This window comes from Phyllostomus discolor, chromosome 4 (genome assembly GCF_004126475.2).
Source record: "Phyllostomus discolor isolate MPI-MPIP mPhyDis1 chromosome 4, mPhyDis1.pri.v3, whole genome shotgun sequence".
NCBI lineage: Eukaryota > Metazoa > Chordata > Mammalia > Chiroptera > Phyllostomidae > Phyllostomus > Phyllostomus discolor.
The window spans coordinates 56,212,435-56,231,258 of NC_040906.2; the positions used below are offsets into that span (position 1 = coordinate 56,212,435).

The 18,824-nt window shown below is 37.1% G+C and overlaps 1 protein-coding gene across 1 annotated transcript in view; it reads left to right on the plus strand.

Annotated features, from left to right (window-relative positions):
• TTC21B (tetratricopeptide repeat domain 21B) overlaps positions 1–17,984 on the plus strand; it is a 70,432-nt gene extending 52,448 nt beyond the window's left edge. The window contains exons 23-29 of the mRNA XM_028509351.2: positions 2,103–2,253; positions 2,437–2,598; positions 5,295–5,490; positions 8,155–8,379; positions 11,857–11,977; positions 16,445–16,512; positions 17,727–17,984. Of these exons, the coding sequence (XP_028365152.1) occupies positions 2,103–2,253; positions 2,437–2,598; positions 5,295–5,490; positions 8,155–8,379; positions 11,857–11,977; positions 16,445–16,512; positions 17,727–17,804 (1,001 nt within the window). The 3' untranslated portion in view covers positions 17,805–17,984. The remainder of the gene's footprint in view (positions 1–2,102; positions 2,254–2,436; positions 2,599–5,294; positions 5,491–8,154; positions 8,380–11,856; positions 11,978–16,444; positions 16,513–17,726) is intronic.
• Positions 17,985–18,824: the final 840 nt, after the last annotated feature.

The window sequence follows — 18,824 nt, forward strand, 5'->3', positions numbered from 1 at the left end:
ACACCAGACAGGGCTTCAAACCATATTCTTATGCTCTGCTTTTTAGCGATGCCAAAATGCAGGAGGAAATAAATCTTGAGACCAAGATTATGGGTCAAATGATGGCAAGGAAGGCAAATGATGATATTGTTAATCTGGTTTGTTTTGTCATCATGTAATAGAGTAGTTGCAAAGCCTACAGAGATTTTGGGGGGTTTTTTAAATAATATTTTTTCATTGTGATCAAACATAACATAAGATTTACCATTTCAGCCATTTTCAAGTGTATGGTTCAGTGGCATTAAGTACATTCATATTGTTGTAACCATCGTAATAATCCATCGCCAGAACATTTTCATCATTCCAAACTGAAATTCTGCACCTATCAGACACTGGCATCCCACTCTTCCTCCCCTCACCCCCCAGCAACCACCTTCTGCTCTCTATGTATTTGGCTAGCCAGAATTCACCTACTTTCTATGTATTTGGCTAGCCAAATTCGTAGACAGAAAGTAGAGGTGGTTGCCAGGGGGTGGGGGAGGAAGAGTGGGATGTTAGTGTCTAACAGGGCCCTTATCTAAGCAGGACCATACAGTTTGTCCTTTTGTGTCTGGCTTATGTCAGGTAGTATAATGTCTTCAAGGTCCATCCATAGTCTAACATGTGTCAGAATCTCTTTTCATTTTTAAGGTTGAACAATATTCTATAGCATGTAGGTACCATATATTGTTTATATATTCATTTGTTGATGGACATTTGGACTGTTTTCACTTTGGGCTATTGTGAATAATGGTGCCATAAACACAGGTATGCAAATATTTGTTTGAGTCTCTGTTTTCAGTTCTTTTGAAACCAGAAGTGGAATTGCTGGATCATATGGTATCTTCTCTTTTCTTGGAACATACAATCAAGGATAAATTGTTTTTAAAAGTCTTCATTTATTTTATTTCTAACTCACCCTATGAAGATGATCTGAATGGCTTTTACAATAAGGATTTTTACAACTTCCCTATGAGTCCTGTGCTAACTGAAACTTGAGAGCCCAAACACCTAAAAAACACAACTACTGAGAAATAAAATGTGAGCCATCAATAATTATGCATCCATATCAAAATTTTTTTTGAAAACCATAATAACAATTGAGAAATGTTCATTCTCTAATGTTGAATCAAAACCCCAAGTGTGACTTCAACTTTGTGTATATGTAAGTGAAGAAACATATTAAATTGCCTACATTTAAATATTTATAGATTGATTTATTTTTACTTATAAACATATGAAAAGAAACCAAAATATAGTAATCCCTAGCTTATAGGAATGAGTGATTTTTGTTCTTTATACTTTTCTGTATTTTTACAAATTTTCTAAAGTGTCCATACTATACATTATTTTATAATCTTATAAAAATATTTATTAAATTATTTTCAAAACATAGTATTTCAGTGATAAGAAAGAACTGCATAGAATACTGGAGAAGAAACTCTTTGTAAGAATGTACCAGGAAATTGTACCTGAGACCAAAGAACCAAATTAATTATTTTTTCTTAGAAGAAGGTAAAATAGGATTAAAATACTGGGACAAATATGTTAAGGTTATAGTATGTTAAGCTAGTGTGTGATATGTTATTTACATCACCTATTAAGGAAAGGCTGGAATAAAATTTCTGATTGCCCACCCCAAACATTGTCATTAGAATGAATGTACCGATCGTACCCCCTTGCTTGCTGCAGCAGGTGGAAAAGGAGGTCTCGTAGATAGATTCACCCTGTTAATCAAATCAGTCCTCCTAAATTTTACATTTAGAGTTTAGATTATCTACAGAGACTGTTTTTAGAAGATTTTGGTCCCAGGAATGATTGAGAAGTAAGTCACGAAAATGTACATTTCTATATATTGGCCTATCTAGAACCTCTCTCAGTGTGAGCAAATGAGCCCAGCCTTTATCATTTGATAGATTATCCAGGTGACCACAGTCTCTTTGGGGACCTAAACTCCTAAGGTATTCCTTTTGTTTATATTTAAATTGTATTTCATTTGAAGTAAACTATAATAAAGTGGAATTATAACCATCAAAACAAAGATATGAAATTTTGTCTATATCTGAAATATTTTTTGTTTCTAGATAATTATATGACATTATCTCGTTTAATTGATTTCTTAAGAAGATGTGGAAAACTTGAGGACGTTCCAAGATTTTTCTTAATGGCTGAAAAACGTAACTCCAGAGCAAAACTGGAGCCAGGATATCAATACTGCAAAGGACTATATCTTTGGTAAATCTATGGTCAAATAAATCCTACATAATAGGATTAAAGTATATAATAAGTATTTCTTTGTTTTTAAAAAATCTACATTTTAAACTATGTTAATAGTTGTATTTGCAAAACAAATTATAAATGACTTAAAGTTTATAGTCAGTAATTGAAATAACTGATTTTTTTAAAACATCTAACAAGGTACACAGGAGAACCAAATGATGCCCTTCGACATTTCAATAAAGCTCGGAAAGATAGTGAATGGGGCCAAAATGCCCTTTATAATATGATAGAAATCTGTTTGAATCCAGATAATGAAACTGTTGGAGGTGAAGTATTTGAAAATCTGGATGGAGACTTGGGGTGAGTAGTGTTTGACAAACTAACCTTTTTTAAAAATATACTTCTTCTTTAAAAAAGTAGTAATAATCAAGGATACCTTACCAAAGAGAAGTAAATTCTATGATAGCTCTAGTGAAAGGTCAGATGAAAAAATCATAGCTAGAACAACTGTTCTCTGTAACAAGCATGAAATCCTTTTAGCACATTTCCTACATAAGAATTAACATGTTATGAAGACACTCCCCTTGAACCCCTTGACTACTCTGTAAATACATTGTAAAATTGGATTACTTTTGCAAAACTGTTCACACAGTAATAGTAATTATTTTTTTAATAAGTGGTAGTTATACCCTATACCTTATGCGGTATACTTTTTATGCATTATCTTCTTTATTTCCTACAATAGTATTGTGAAATAAGCTCAGAGTTAACTTGTCTAAATATGGTAGTAAGTGATAGGGGCAAGATTTGGACTGAGTTCTACCTGACTTCAAAGCCACTGTGGTGTACTGCTAGTAAGTGATTGTATTTCTATGAACTTGTGTTTGTTGCTTGTCCTCTCTTCAAGCTTGTCAGGGTACTGCGGGGGATGCATAAGTATGCAAATGTATAAGGTGTAGGGGTAGTTTCTGCCTTCAGGAACATGTAATTTACCTAGTAGACAGCAGAGTATTTGAAACCATTCAATCTCTGACAGAACAGATCTGAAGTGTTACAGGAATTTATAGAAATCAGAGCAGTGCAAAGCAGTCAGGGGAAAGGTACAAAGGAACCAGACAGCTGAGATGTTTCCATGACAGTTTTAAAGGCTTAGATTCTAGAGTCCTTGCAAGTTTTAGAGCTGGGAGACATGTTTGTTTTATGTTTGTTTTACGTTTGTTTTGGAAGTGTCTGTAGGCTTGCCCCATGGACTTCATCAGCATGTAGTTGAAAATATAAAACTAGAACTCAGAGGAGGTCACAGCTGGGGATACAGATTTGGTAGACATGTTCATGGAGTGGATAAGTGACACCCCATGAATGGCCTCTTTGCAAGTAGAATGTAGTAAGAGAAGCCTGAGAACTAAATTTTGGACATGCTAACATTTAAGGGAACTGGAAGAGGAAGAGAAGTCAGACAAGGGCAATCAGTGTGGTGAAAAGAGAACCAAAAATGTGTAATGTTACAGAAGAGAACTGAGGGGAACTTTGAAGAAAGTGCCCAGTAGTGTAAACTGTTTTAAGGAAGATAAAAGCCTAAGGCTTGAGAAGACAACCAGTGATTTTAGTGATTGGGCTTCGAGAATTTAATTTCCTTTTATTAGTTTATATATATGAAATACATACATGAGGTTTGTCCAGAAAGTATCTAGCCCTTTGCTATGAAAAATAGAGACATTTATTGAAGATACTAGAAACATTGTACACAGGACAATGTTTTTAGTATCTTCAGTCCCCTCCTCAGTCCTGTTCAAAGTAGGTACCTTGGGACCTCACACAGTTCTCTTAATTGCCATTGGCTGCCCCATCATGTTTACTGAATCTCATCAACAGTCTAAAATCTCTTCCTTTTCAAAGGTCATTTTAGTTTTGGTAAAACCATAAGTCATAGGATGCCAAATCTGGGCTGTAGAGGTCCTGAGTCACCTGGGTGATGACTTTTGCCAAAAAACTCTGCACAAGATGTGATGCATAACTGGGAGCAGTGTCATGATGAAGCTGCCAATCACCAGTTGCCCATAGCTGTGGCCTTCTGAGTCATCCAAAAAGTTTCTGCAGATAAATGTTCAAGCCTAACACAAAATTTGATGGAGATTCATTGTTCTGCTCTCTCAGTCATTTTGAATGTGATGGCCACACAGTACACATGCTCACTCAACAGCATCTACCACCCCCACTGACTAGCACAGCAAAGTCGTCGTTGTTCACTCATGTGCATTCTATTTCCCTGTCCTTGGCTGCTAGGTTACATCGATGTCACTCAGGCCATTTTCACTATATTAACAATGGCTGGACTTTTTCTGGACAGACCCCATATATTTGGGTATGTGCTTAAAACATTAGAAAGTGCTACTTACATATTTAAACTGATACTGTACTTGAAATTTACAACCTTTTGACATATATATATAATTTCTGAGCATCTGCTGGGCAACTGGGTGAGGGGAGTAAAGTACACTTTATATGTCTGACAAACTTAGATTTAAATCCCAGGTTTCCCATTTATTTGCTATGTGAGCTTTGTCACATCGTGTCACCTGTTTGAGTCTTAGTTTTCTCATGTATAAAATGGATTCAATATGTATCAAATGAAATAATCCAGTGCTTGGCACATAGTAGGTACAATCAACAACGTTAGTTACTTTTTGCTCATTCTTTTATTTTTTCTTCCATTTTCTGAATAGGAACACCAACTGATAATTGGATGATTCTACTTATTCTGAATTCTAGTTTTATATTTGCTGAAATGAAAACATCAAATGTAGATATTGTTCAGATTTTGCCTTCAGTCTAGAGTGAATAAATGTTAATGGTGTTTTATTGAAGCTATATTAATTTCGTTTGAAAAGCACACTATAACATTGCTTTGTAATAGAAGAGAATGAGTGACATTCTTCAAAAGGATTACTCTAAATTGGTGACAAAAAAAGAAACCCATGTACCTTCAAGCTCATTCTAATCTCAATGAATTTGACTTCATGAGTAATAGAAATGAGATTTTTTTTAATTGAATACAGTAATTCTACTGAGAAGCAAGAGTCTGTGCAATTAGCAGTGCGAACGGCAGAAAAGCTCCTTAAAGAACTAAAACCTCAGACCGTTGAGGGTCACATACAGCTGCGCGTGCTGGAGAACTACTGCCTGATGGCTGCCAAGCAGAAGTCTGGTGTTGAGCAAGCACTGAACGCCTTCACCGAAATAGCAACAGCTGAGGTTTGTAGATTTTCAACTTCGTGTGTTACCTTTCTTAGGGAGTATAAAAACAGGTATTTTGATTAGTTGTTTGTTTTCTGGAAATTTACTTAATTACTTACTACTAATAAAAATTAGGTATGTAGTTTGGCATAATTTTACAGTGTACCTTTGTTTCCAGAGAGGCTCTGTTACTGTTTTTATGTGTTGTTGATATATTACTCACTGTCAGAATGGTGAATTCTGTAGAAAAGAAGTGCTTCAAAAGGGCATAAATTCTTAAGGGAATGGCTTTATCCTCTGGAGAAGCTCTGTGTTGTAGATGTAGCCTAGGTTAATTTACTAAGGAAAAATAAACTCTGGCTGCTTTCACTGCTTACCTTTTCACTTACATGAATATGAAATTTTTCCTACTCTAAGGCTAAGACTAATACAGACAACCTATAATTCAATTATGCAAATCATGATATTGTTCTTTAACAACACTGAAATAACCCCTATAATATTATTATTATTACTATTATTAGATTAAAGGCTTTCTCTTGGCCCCACTCAGAACCACTTGATATTAAGGAAGGAATTCTAGGCACCCACCCCTTAAGCAGTTGGTAATAGCTAGTTCTAAGCATACTCATTAGATTTCATGCTCTTCCACTCAACAATGTTCTAGGCCATGGAGAACTCCTAATTTTGTGTCTCTCAGAAAATTTACAGAGTTTTACTGTGTTTTCTTGTGGTTCACAAGTCACAGTGGTAGCAGTAAGCTACCTACAACCCCTGCTGTGACCCCTGCCCCCTCCCTCCTAGACCCTAAGGGATTTGGGTAAAACTACAGTCCCCTTTGCTGTTTGGGTACAAGTATTCTAGATGGCACTTTATTATCACTGTAAGCTACCCTTGGAACAAAACAGCAGAGGAGCATCATCAGCTTAGCACGACTGAGCATGAGAGCAGGAAGCTGGCTGAATCCCTTAGGATGTCTGCACCAGAAGAGACATCATGAGCCTAATGCAGGGGTTAGAACTCAGATTTGCAGTTTTAGAAACTTCTTGGTTTCACTCAAGTGTGATCAAGCTGTGTGGAGTTGATTCATTCTAGTTGAACTTGAGGTATGTGATTTTAAAATAAGAGGCTTTATTTTTTTATCCTTACCCAAGAATATGTTTATTAATTTTAGAGAGAGAGGAAGGGAGAGAGAGAGGCATTGATCCTGTTCATGCTGCTACCGGGGATCGAACTTGCAACCTAAGAATGTGCTCTGACTGAGAATCCAACCTGCAACCTTCTGAGCTACCCAGCCAGGGCCAGAGGGTTTATTTTTCAACATGTAGTGGGGGATATTTTTAATATGTGACAAAAGCTGAACATTTTTCCTGGACCCTTCTTTTTGTGGGCTGTCCTAAGAACTAACTGATAAATGCATAGCTGGCCTCTGTTTTCTTCCCTCTCTAACCCCCGTGGGATGAGGATGGAGCTTAGTAACTAATAATATCCCATGCATGTCTTTGGGATTTATTGCCAATTGGGTGAATTTGACATTCAAGGAAAACCTTTTGGCCATTCCTTAATGAGAGCAAATTACATATTGGAAAGTTACTGATAGATATGAAATCATAGCCAGAGAAATTTTATATTCCTAAAAGCTGTTTTCATCAAGCTCTACTGAATTGCCTTCTCTAGTCCAGAGTTATTTCTGACTTCCAACCATGGTCAGGGTTGGTTGGACACTGAACACTTGGCTACTCTGCTATCGTTCTGTTCCTCATTAGTTGCTTAAACTCGCTATCTTGCAGTGCATCTTTATTATAGTCATGATACTATGATTTCTAAATCACAGTTTCTCATCTTTTATTTGTATTTGAAACTGAAGCCTTTCTCTTTATAAAAGTATCACAAGCCCTCTGCTGAAATTTAAGAAAGCACCCCAGCTTTATTGGGAACATATACATTATTGCTTGGATAAATTGGTTTTCTGGAGAGATTGCTAATAGCCTCTACTTTATACCAATTCTTATTAGCTTGTTCGTTTCAGGGTGACATTTTCCGACTGTGAACTCTGTCTAAAAGAACATCACATTTTATAGGTGCTATCAAGAAGCTGCAGACTCCAACTCTAAAAGCATACTTTGAGACATGAGTTCATTGCATGCCTTATTTATAACATTTTATAGGTCTATGTTGGGAGAAGAGGCTGTTAAATAAACTGAATATGAGAAGGGAGGAAAAAGGGGCAATAGAGTCAGTATAGATACGGAATATTATTGCAAGTAAATCGTTGTTACTCCTTTTTCAGATGAAAGAAGGGAGTCAAAATGGAAACGTTCCATTAGAATTACACCAAAATAGAATTTTGTTTACTTTTCTGTGTCTGCACAAAACCAAACAGCCAGTCAATTCCATTAAAGATGGAGTCTCCCTAACTGTCTTGGGTTGTGTGGTCGTGGCATCTACATACTTATCGAATTATCTTAACCATGCAGAACCTCAGCAAATGTCTACATGGTAGCTTGAGCTTCCTTGACGTGTTAAATGATGACCATAAACAGTTATCTGTGTGGAGCCACAAATAGCATCCACAGGCCAGTCCTTATGTTGCACTTGCCACTTTCCATGTGTTTTCCTTTAAACATAGGGCATTTATTTATGTTTGTGTATCTGAAGGCCTAAACTTTTGTTTTCTTACAGAAGGATCATATTCCAGCACTTCTGGGAATGGCAACAGCTTATATGATCTTGAAACAGACTCCGAGAGCCAGAAACCAGTTGAAGCGGATTGCAAAAATGAACTGGAATCCTATTGATGCTGAGGACTTTGAGAGGAGTTGGCTGCTACTTGCTGATATTTATATTCAATCAGCCAAATACGACATGGCAGAGGAACTGTTAAAACGGTGTTTGCGTCATAACAGGGTAGGTGATTGAAGAGGAAAAAATAATTGTACTTTACTGTTAAACTTTCTATAATAGGTTATTATAGAATGTTGGTCCATTTTGAAGGATTCCTTTTTGTGTGAGTTTTGAAAATTAAATAAGAGGCTTTATTTTTTTATCCTTACCCAAGAATATGTTTATTGATTTTAGAGAGAGAGGAAGGGAAAGAGAGAGGCATGCTGCTACCAGGGATCAGACTTGCAACCTAAGTATGTGCCCTGACTGGGAATCCAACCTGCAACCTTCTGAGCTGAGCCAGAGGGTTTATTTTTCAACATGTAGTGAAAAATAAACCACAATCAGGAAATAAACATTGATAATAAGAAACCGTTTGCCCTTGAAATTTTTAAAAAGTAGAGATTTATGCAGTTTCAGTTTTCATCTGCGGTACTTACAGAAAGTGTTTTTGGAATGTCAAGTATTTGCCTGTGATTACCCATCTCATCTGAGAACTAATGAAAATTGCAGAAGAACATTAATTGCGGACGTCTGTCCCTCCTATTAAGAAATACTCGATGTCTTTACTGCAGCTGCACGCCATTTCCACGGTTTAGAATCCACTGTGCATTTAATTTGATATGTTTAGTAAGTCCTTATCTTTAAGTATGAAATTGAAAATCTTAAAGTCTTTAGAATTGAAGGCTCTTTATGTAATAGTGTATTTAGGTGTGTAACACACACAAAAAAGGCTGTCTTGTTAAATAAAACATTTTTTAAAGTTAAGAATTTATTACTATTTGTTGAGACATAATTCTACTCAACTTAGAAAGTAACTGATAGATTCATATCAGTTACTTCAAATCTTAAGTCACAGAAAATTGATGTTTTGTTCTCTTTGAGCAAATAAGATTACAAAATGGACCATTTGTTTTTTAAAGACGTCATCTGATGCTATTAAGTTACTTTCTTAGGAACTTTAGAAAACTAAAACAACAAGCCATTTATCAATTTATAGTTTGTACATCTAATTTTAAGTTAAATTGGCCTTGAAAAACAGAGAGTACTCATTAAGAGACTTTGAAAAACCAAAACTGCCAAGTAGTTGACTCTTTCATGCCAAGTCTAGGATTAAGCAAGGTCACATGAAGTGAAGTTTTTGGTGCAGACAGAACTCAGGTGTCCATCACACCGACAGCAGTACGCTGTGTGTTTGACCTGGATGGCTACGTTGGAGGTGTCGGCCCTACTGATTAGGCTTGTCAATGTTGGAAGCATAGGATTCAGGAAGTAGAACTTAGATATCTTGAATTAGGTAATTTAAAAAATGGAGGTATCCTGATCTGGGACAGGAAGTGTACAGAACGACACTGGCCGTGTTGTCATACCAGACAGCAAGGAGGCCGTCAGAGACGGATAGAGCCATGTCGGGACGCAGGAGCCCACGTGAAGAAGCTCCCCCCGATGAAGTGAGACACTTTAAATATCAGTAAGAATAAAATAGTGCAATGAATTGAAACACACTAAATAAATTAAATAAGATCTAAAAAAGAAAAAAAAAACAAATGGGTCACTACCAAAATATGCTAATGAGCTACTTCTAAAGCTAGAAAGTAAAGGTAAAAAAATTAAGCATTTATCCCACCTTTTCTGTACAAACTGCAGTAATGAAACAGTAGCAAAGGAGGCATTTCTCATTATAGGTGTTTTTCAGCTAATAAAGGAAGGAAGTATGTGGAATATTTTTTAAACCTGATGAATTAATTAACAAATGTATATAAATACCATTACAAAAAGAGAATTGGGCATATGTGTCTCCTGATGGGAGATCACATCATCTGTGACAGAGCTACACTAGCATGAAACAAGTGAAACACTTAACTTTGGGTCCAAACTGTAAAGGGGCTGTCAAAGTCTCAGTAATAGTCAGTTAATTGATGCTGCTATAACAAAATACCATGGAATGCGTGGCTTATAAACAACAGAAATGTATTATTCATAGTTCTGGAATAATAATCTGTAAGTCCAAGATCAGGGTACTGGCAAGGTTGGATCTGGTGAGGGCCCTCTTCCAGGTTGCAGACTACCAACTGCTTCTTGCATCTTCACATGGTGGAAAGAGAGGACAAGAGAGCTCTCTGGGGTCCCTTTTATAAAGGTAATAATCCTACTCATCAGAGCTACACCCTCATGACCTAATACCTCCCAGAGACTCACCTCCTAATGCCATCACATTAGAGGTTAAGATTTCAACACATGAATTTGGAGTGGAATATTATTTTTTAAAATGTCAAATGTTAAATATATAGGATCTGACAGTGCTATGCTGAGCTACAATGAAGCCTGAAGCAAAAGAGATAGTACACGTCCCGTATTGTATATATGTTTAATGGGTAGTGGTTTTAATGAAAATATTATTGATGTATGTTCTAGCTTTAAGGTCAAGAAAGCATAATTATAATAAATGTTGTTTGGATACAAATAAAACATTCAAACTTAAAATAATGTAAGTTTTAGTATATCTACTTGTCAGTTTTTCAATTTTTAAAAATTAAACATTCTATAAAAAATAGCAATTATTAAAATGCCCAAAAACATATAATCTGGGTTACATATTTTTCCTTTTGTCTAAGGCTACAGAATGGCTTGTCTGAGCAATGTTCTGCTAAGGATGTTTACTTCTCCCCTCCAAATCAAATTCAAATCCAAACCTCTAGGTATAATTACAATTTTCAGAAAATATCAATGACATAGGAATATATGGCATAAGCACCACAAAGATGAAGTCAACTCAGTATGGGCAGTTAGAAACTCTAGGACAAACATTCTTGTTTCTGCTATAGTTAATTGCAGGAAAAGAGACAGAAAGGGGAAACCTCCAAATCAAAAAAAAAGTTTAGAGACATTTCAATGAGTCACAATGAGTGGGCCTTAATTTGATTCTTTTTTTGAAACAAAAAATGAAAATTATATTGAGACCATTGAAATTTCCATGGTGACTGGATATTTGGTAATATGAAAAGAGTTGTTACATTTGGATGTGACAAAAAGTGGTTTGTGGTTTTGTTTAAAGAAGGTTCTTACTTTTAAAGAAGCATAATAAAATATTTATGGGTGAAATGACAATATTTGAGTGTTTTTATCTGATAATACAGAAGGATAAGTCAGTGGGTAGAGGTAAAACAGTATTAGCTATGAATTATATGATTCACAGAGTTCATTACCCTGTCATTTCTTTATTTGTGAGTGTTGAAATTATTCATAATAAAATGTATTTATGTGTATGTGTAAAATATAAGTCCCCTTTCTTCTCACCCAAAGATCCGATTCTATAGGCTTGGTGTGGGAGTTTGGCCTCAGAGTATTTTGAGTCTTTTAGATGAGTTGATTCCATAGCCAAGGTTGAAAACCATTGTTTTATGTGCCATTTAAATTAGTTCATATGGTTGACCAAGGCACCCCATAAAATCTTAGTGGTATGGAGTTTAATCTATTGATACGTCTTCCATTTTTCTTCAGTCTTGCTGCAAAGCTTATGAGTATATGGGCTACATTATGGAAAAAGAGCAAACATATACAGATGCAGCCTTAAACTATGAGATGGCATGGAAACACGGCAATCGGACCAACCCAGCAGTGGGTGAGTTTAACAAATAAGACACTAAGTTTTCACAGGAATCTTGGGTTTTATTGGCAAGTCTTCATTTAAGGGCATTTCACTTTGTTTAAGAAGAAAATACACATTAAGAGGCCACTTCCTTTTATAGTCCTTCTGCAAAATAAATTTTATATTCACAATAAATTATTAGCTAGTAATAGTTATTAAGTATCATTTCCTGAGTTGCAAACTTGTTCACAGTCACCTTAGAGGACATCTAATGTAATTCTGCTGCTTTCTCCCCCTTTGCCCTCTGCTACTTCCAGAATGGTAATCCTGTGGGCAGAGCACTCCATTGTCAAGGAGGTTAGGAAAACATTGCATTAAATCAGCTTCTACAGCTTCTATTTCTTTGCTGTGGAACTTCTCAAAGCCTTTACACCCAAATGCATATTGTGGCAGCACTCATGGAATGGACATATTTCCCACACTAATTTGAACATGAAACATATATATTTTCCCCTGAGCATCTAGAAACATAACCTTGTTCCAGTGGCAGACTATTAATTTGAGGATGGCTGGTCTCCAACTACCCTAACAACAGATGAGTGGCATCTGAAATAGTACTTGGTGACTCCTGTCTCCCCACACTGTGAGCGAGCTCATCCCCATGCTGCTTCTCTATCTGCGGTCTGGAGCAACCCTCAAGGGTCCTTTTTCTCTACACATAATGGCCCTCTAGTTGCCGACTTCTTTCATATCCCTCCTAGGGTTTCTCTTCAAACCATCCTCACTTAACCTATCCATTCCTCCTGAAACTTGCTTCCGAGTCCTTCACCCTCCTTGTTGCCGTCTCCTGGAAACTCTAAAATAGTGTTTTCCCAACTGCACTTTGAAATACTTGGTGAGATATTTACAGCTTTTAAAAGACAGAGAGAAATGAGTGTGAGAAGATTAGATTTCATGACCAAGTGAGTTTGGTAAAGTGTTTTATTTGCCCATGTTCCTCCTGACCTGTTGTACCAGAAATGAACCAGGTATTAAGTATGACTTAAGATTAAGTTGTATTTATAATGAAGCTATTTTAAAATTAGGCGTAGTAGTTGTTAATTCTGCCCAAAATGGCATCTCTTTTTCAGCAGCCCCTTGGCAGTATGGATCCATTTCGTTGGCAGTCAGACTGGTCGTCTTTACATCCATGGCTGTCAGTGCAGGACTCTCCCTGCCGTGCATTTTTCTGCGCTCTGCTATTTTACTAAACCAGAGATTTTCGATCTTTTTCATCTCCTGGCACACAGACACTAATCACTAAAATTCTGTGGCACGCCAAAAATATATATTGTTGCTGACCTGAGAAAATATATAGGTATAACTTTGATTCATTCACACCAGATGGCTATTGTTGTGTTGGCTGTTGTCATTTTTGTATTTGACAATCTAAGGGAAAGGAGGTCAGTGGTCCTGACTAAAAACAGTCAGGTATCCCATGTTTTAAAAATTCTCACAGTTGAAAATTGCTATATTGGACTCATACGGAGCAAAGAAACTAACATTTGCTGATAATATCTTTCCTTTTTAGGTACTCCACATCTTATAGAATAAAAGCATCTTGTAAAATGAAAATTCCATAAAATCTTTAAAATATATGCAATTTTGACTTTATTCTAGAAAAAGGATGCATTTAGAAGCTCAATTATTTCAATATTCTGTTCCTTGGAAGACTTCTGCAAATATAGAAATTCCAACTTAGTAGTTCCTTCGTTGTGTCATCTTTCTATTTTACAGATGATTTTATCAGGTTTTTTTGACTTCTCAAGTCAGCATTTCTCTGAGGCTGTCAATTAATTCTTTCGTTTCTTCCTTAAAAATGTCATTGCATCCAACATCCCCTGCCTGCCTGGCCATGTTAATAGTGCACTCCACGTTTTCACTTGTCAGAATGCCCTTAATATGGCCCTGTTCTCGCCATAGGATTCAGGCTTCAGTATTGTCACTAAGAAGGGCACTGGGAACTGAGATCCAATGAGAGAAGAACACGTTCATGTTTTTCCCTTCCCACCCATTCTCAGGTTAGGGGACAGTCATTGTGCTGTTCACACTGTTCTAGTTCCCCTCCCTCCCTCCTTCCTTCCCTCCTTCCTTCCCTCTGCCCCTCCATCCCTCTCTCCTCCCTTTCCTCTGCCCCTCCATCCCTCCCTCCTTCCTTCCCTCTGCCCCTCCATCCCTCCCTCCCTCCTTCCCTCCGCCCCTCCATCCCTCCCTCCTTCCCTCTGCCCCTCCATCTCTCTCTCTCCTTCCCTCTGCCCCTCCATCCCTCCCTCCTTCCTTCCCTCTGCCCCTCCATCCCTCCCTCCTTCCTTCCCTCTGCCCCTCCATCCCTCCCTCCTTCCCTCTGCCCCTCCATCCCTCCCTCCTTCCTTCCCTCTGCCCCTCCATCCCTCCCTCCCTCTGCCCCTCCATCCCTCCCTCCTTCCTTCCCTCTGCCCCTCCATCCCTCCCTCCTTCCCTCTGCCCCTCCATCCCTCTCTGCTTCCCTGTGCCCCTCCATCCCTCCCTCCTCCCTTCCCTCTGCCCCTCCATCCCTCCCTCCTTCCTTCCCTCTGCCCCTCCATCCCTCCCTCCTTCCTTCCCTCTGCCCCTCCACCCCTCCCTCCTTCCTTCCCTCTGCCCCTCCATCCCTCCCTCCTTCCCTCTGCCCCTCCATCCCTCTCTGCTTCCCTCTGCCCCTCCATCTCTCTCTCTCCTTCCCTCTGCCCCTCCATCCCTCCCTCCTCCCTTCCCTCTGCCCCTCCATCCCTCTCTCCTTCCCTCTGCCCCTCCATCCCTCCTTCCCTCCCTCCTTTTCTCCATTCCTCCCTCCCATTTTTTCCAATTACATAACATGGAATTATAAGCTTAGCAGTTCTAATGCAGCTGTCATTGTTTTTTGCCATTTCTAGCCCTTTATTTCCTTTCTCAAATTATTTTAACAAGATAACCTATCAAGTTTCTTTCACCATTAAAACTTTGTATTTCTAACTTAGTATTTTCACAGAAAAAACTTGGTAGTATTAATGTGGTACTCTAAAATGTTTTAAACTTTTCATAAATATTTTATTTGATATTTGAAATTATACTAAGAGAGAGAAGAGTTATTCTCCCCAGTTTTTAGACAAAGAAGGTTGAAATTGATGACTCATAACTTGCCTAAGTTCTCAAAGCTAGTCAGGAAGTCAGAACTAGAACTTAGATCTAGTTTTGGGGGGTTAAGTTTCCATGTAAAGTATGTTAGGAATGACGTCTTAAATTGTCTTCCTTTTTAAATGTCACAAACTCTATTCATTAGTCCACTTTAGAATTTCTTTGTAATGATACCAAGTTTGCCTCGTGGAAAATGCTGTTTTCAATTAGGACAGTTCTGCGTGTGTGTGTGTTTCTATATGACTACATTAGCCAGTAATTCTTTTCAAAAGTTTGTTTGAAATTCTAAAAATTTCTTTTGGTACTTCGATTAGAGCCCAAGAGCAGTATGCAGATTTCCCTTCTTCCTGTTGCTAAGTGGTAAAGTGAAGTATTTATTAATTACGTGTTCTTTTACATCATGCTACATCATGTCTTATTTATTGCATGCACGGCCACTATTACTCTTTTGTCTTCCCCTTAGTTTGTTCACTTTTATATCATTCTTCCAGGACAGGTCCTTTAAGAATGTCTTTTAAATAGAGAGTGTCTTAACACTTTTTTCTAAATTGTCGCCATTTGAAACATGACATTTCAGTATCAGTAATTGTGATAAGTATTACTCATCACTGATGTGGATTATCTGGTGACTAATCCCCTCTATTCTGGGCTATTCTCCCATCTGCCCTGCTGTCTCGCCATGTCCTCTAGGTCCATTTGTCCTCCCGTGTCCTTTACACGTCCTCTTCCCTCTGCCTGAAAGTGTTCTCGCTTGACGCCCTCTTGGCTTACTTTATGCCTCCTTCAGCTTTCAAACATTGCCTGGCACCACCTCCTCCCCTACCAGGATTTTCTATCTTAGCTCATTTGGCCTGTACTGTTATTTCATGGCATTTATCTCAGTTTTGAAATTATTCATTTACTTACATAATTATTTAAATAATGTCCTTTCTTTCTGAATAGGATGTAAACCTTATGACTGTAGGAACCAGCTTGCCTGGTGTGTAAGTGCTGAATAAATGATCATCCATGTTATTCATTATAGCCCTATGATGAGTTCTGGGTTAATCCACAAGTTCCAGAACCACACTGACAGGATGGCAGTCTTCTAACCCAACAGCAGGCTCACTGTGGTTCTTTCTTCCAATTCCATTTTCTTTCCTACCTGTTCTCCTTTCACGTCACTTGCCTTCTGTTACCGCGTCACTTCTATCACATTATAGTCACCAGCCTGTGTTTAGAAGTCTCTGATAAGCAAACGAAGGAGGAGGCCAAAAAAAGTAATAATACGGTGTACTCAATAAACAGTGCTGTATCATTATGGGTTTGTTTTTTTTTGTGTCTTAACAGGGTACAAACTTGCATTTAATTACTTAAAAGCAAAAAGATATGTGGATGCAATTGACGTATGTCATCAGGTAACACTTAAATTTAGATTTCTTAAAACTTTTCAGATGCACAATTTCCTACTTTTAGTTAATTTCAAGATATTCATGAATAAAGGTAGAGGATGTAGTATTTTGAATACTAATCAGATACATTCAGGAGACTATCAGTTTTCAAAGTTTAGAAAATAATAAAGCTTATTTATATTAAATATGTTTTTAGTTAGACCTCAAATAATAAGATGCTTATTTCCATTTAAAGAGAGGCTAGAGGAGAAGCAAGTGAAATAAAACAGTCTTTAAGTCAGAAGATACTTGAGCATTGTTATAGTCATTTCAGTGTTTTGAATAGAAGTTCTGTGCATGTATCTAAGTCTCGTTATTAGAGAATTTAGACTTACAAAACAGACATTGAGGGATATGTCTGTAATGCAGAAGTCAGTTCATTTCTGTAATTAACGCCCTACTAGGTGATCCCTTACCAAAATGACAAAAAAGTTTCAGTTTTAGAATTTGCCATTTCTTTATATTATACATTGTCCCACTGATATTCCATACAAAGCATTATCTTAAGCATGTGTTAGAAGCTTCAAGAAAAGCTCCTTACAAAAGAGTTTCTTAATGTCCCTCACCCCAGATAGCTGTGTTGGCACCCTCATAGTGAACACTTGGTCTCAGTGATTGCTACTGATCATTGAGTCTCTCTGAGGATCAGCATTTCACATTAAGATTAAGGTTGTACATTAATGTAAGGTTATACATTAGAATCATTTGTGGAGTTTTGCCTTTTTTAATGAATATCTCACCACTTAAAGACTCAATAGTTCTGGAAATTTGTATGTTTCAAAATCACTCCAGGTGAATCTGTATGCTCTTGGTTAAAAATAACTATCTAAAGGTTTACTAAACATCATGTATAAGTAGCTAAATTTTAAAAAAAAGTTTAAATTATTGATACATAATTGTTTTCTGCAATCGACCCATTAAGGAAGTAACGTACTTGTTACATGTTCCACATGCAGTATTCATACACTGCTGTTCGCATCTAATGACTAGTCACTTGAATATGTCATCATGTCACCTCTAAGGTTCACTTTTAAAAATTGTGGTTACATTTGTGGTATTGATACCATAGATCTCAACTGTAATGTTCATTACATGTAAGTTTTGTAGTTCTCCAGTTCTTAATAATTTCAAGTTCTTGTGTTTCTTGCTTTGTTTTCATTTTTTGCCCTCTGTTTTTGTAGGTTCTTGAAGCACATCCAACTTATCCAAAAATCAGGAAGGATATACTTGATAAGGCTCGCACATCTTTACGACCTTGAAAATTATTTTAACTTTGTTGCTTTAAGCAGGAACTGAATCTGAGTTCTTCCAGTTCAAAACAGGTCTGAGCTACTATTTTGTACTAGAAGCATCCTTTTCTTTCTCCAGCAGAGGCTGCTGTTGTATATAAAGAGAAACGTCGTATCCGGCAGGTGTTTTCTGATCAAGAAGGTGAATGAGAGCTGGTTTACTTGATTAGATGCAGATTTGGTGTCTCTGTGGTAAAGATTGTAACCCATTTATATAAAGAATATTTTTGTTAAAACCTAGGTAATTAATTATCCTATATCTTTTCTTAGGAATATGAGTTCTTTATTTTAGGAAATATATTTAAAACGCAATTGTTCTCTTAAAATTTTTTGTAACATTGTTTCAAAAGTCTGAACTAAGTTCCTTATAAATAACTTATGAAATAGAAAATGGATATTTTAATAAAGATTTTAGAAATGTATGGTTTGTATTCCTCTTGGAACTCAAAAGACGTGATAAGTTTTGCAAAATTAGGGTGAGCTTCTCATGCAGTCTGGAATGTCAATGAGTAGTATAGCAGAAAACGTGACTTTCCTAGAAAAAAATCTTTTTGGAAAAATATAAAGAGTGTGAGTTGTCCTTCCCTTTATTGAACTCATTCTTTCTGCTCTCACTACTGATGAGACATTAATAATCCGCACCTGAAATCAGTGTGAATAGGTAAACCTTTATAGCAATATTTAACCTTAGTCCAAAGACTAGGCCTTTTGGTGTACTTTCAGACACTGTAACATCTGGGGGAGAAGGGGGACAAAGTATCTCTGGGCAGCGGGACTGCACAAAGCCCACCGGGTAAAGCAGCAGCTTGCCCAGCTGTCCCGACACCACTCAGAGCCATTCACCCCCTTTTTAGATAAACTTAACCTAAGCTTCGTAAACTCACTTCTTAGCACTTTTAAAAATTTGTCATCTATGTCTTCTTTGTGTGTCTTGAAAAATACGATAAATAGTTTCAACTTCATTTGCAGTTTTAGTGAACACAGTATATT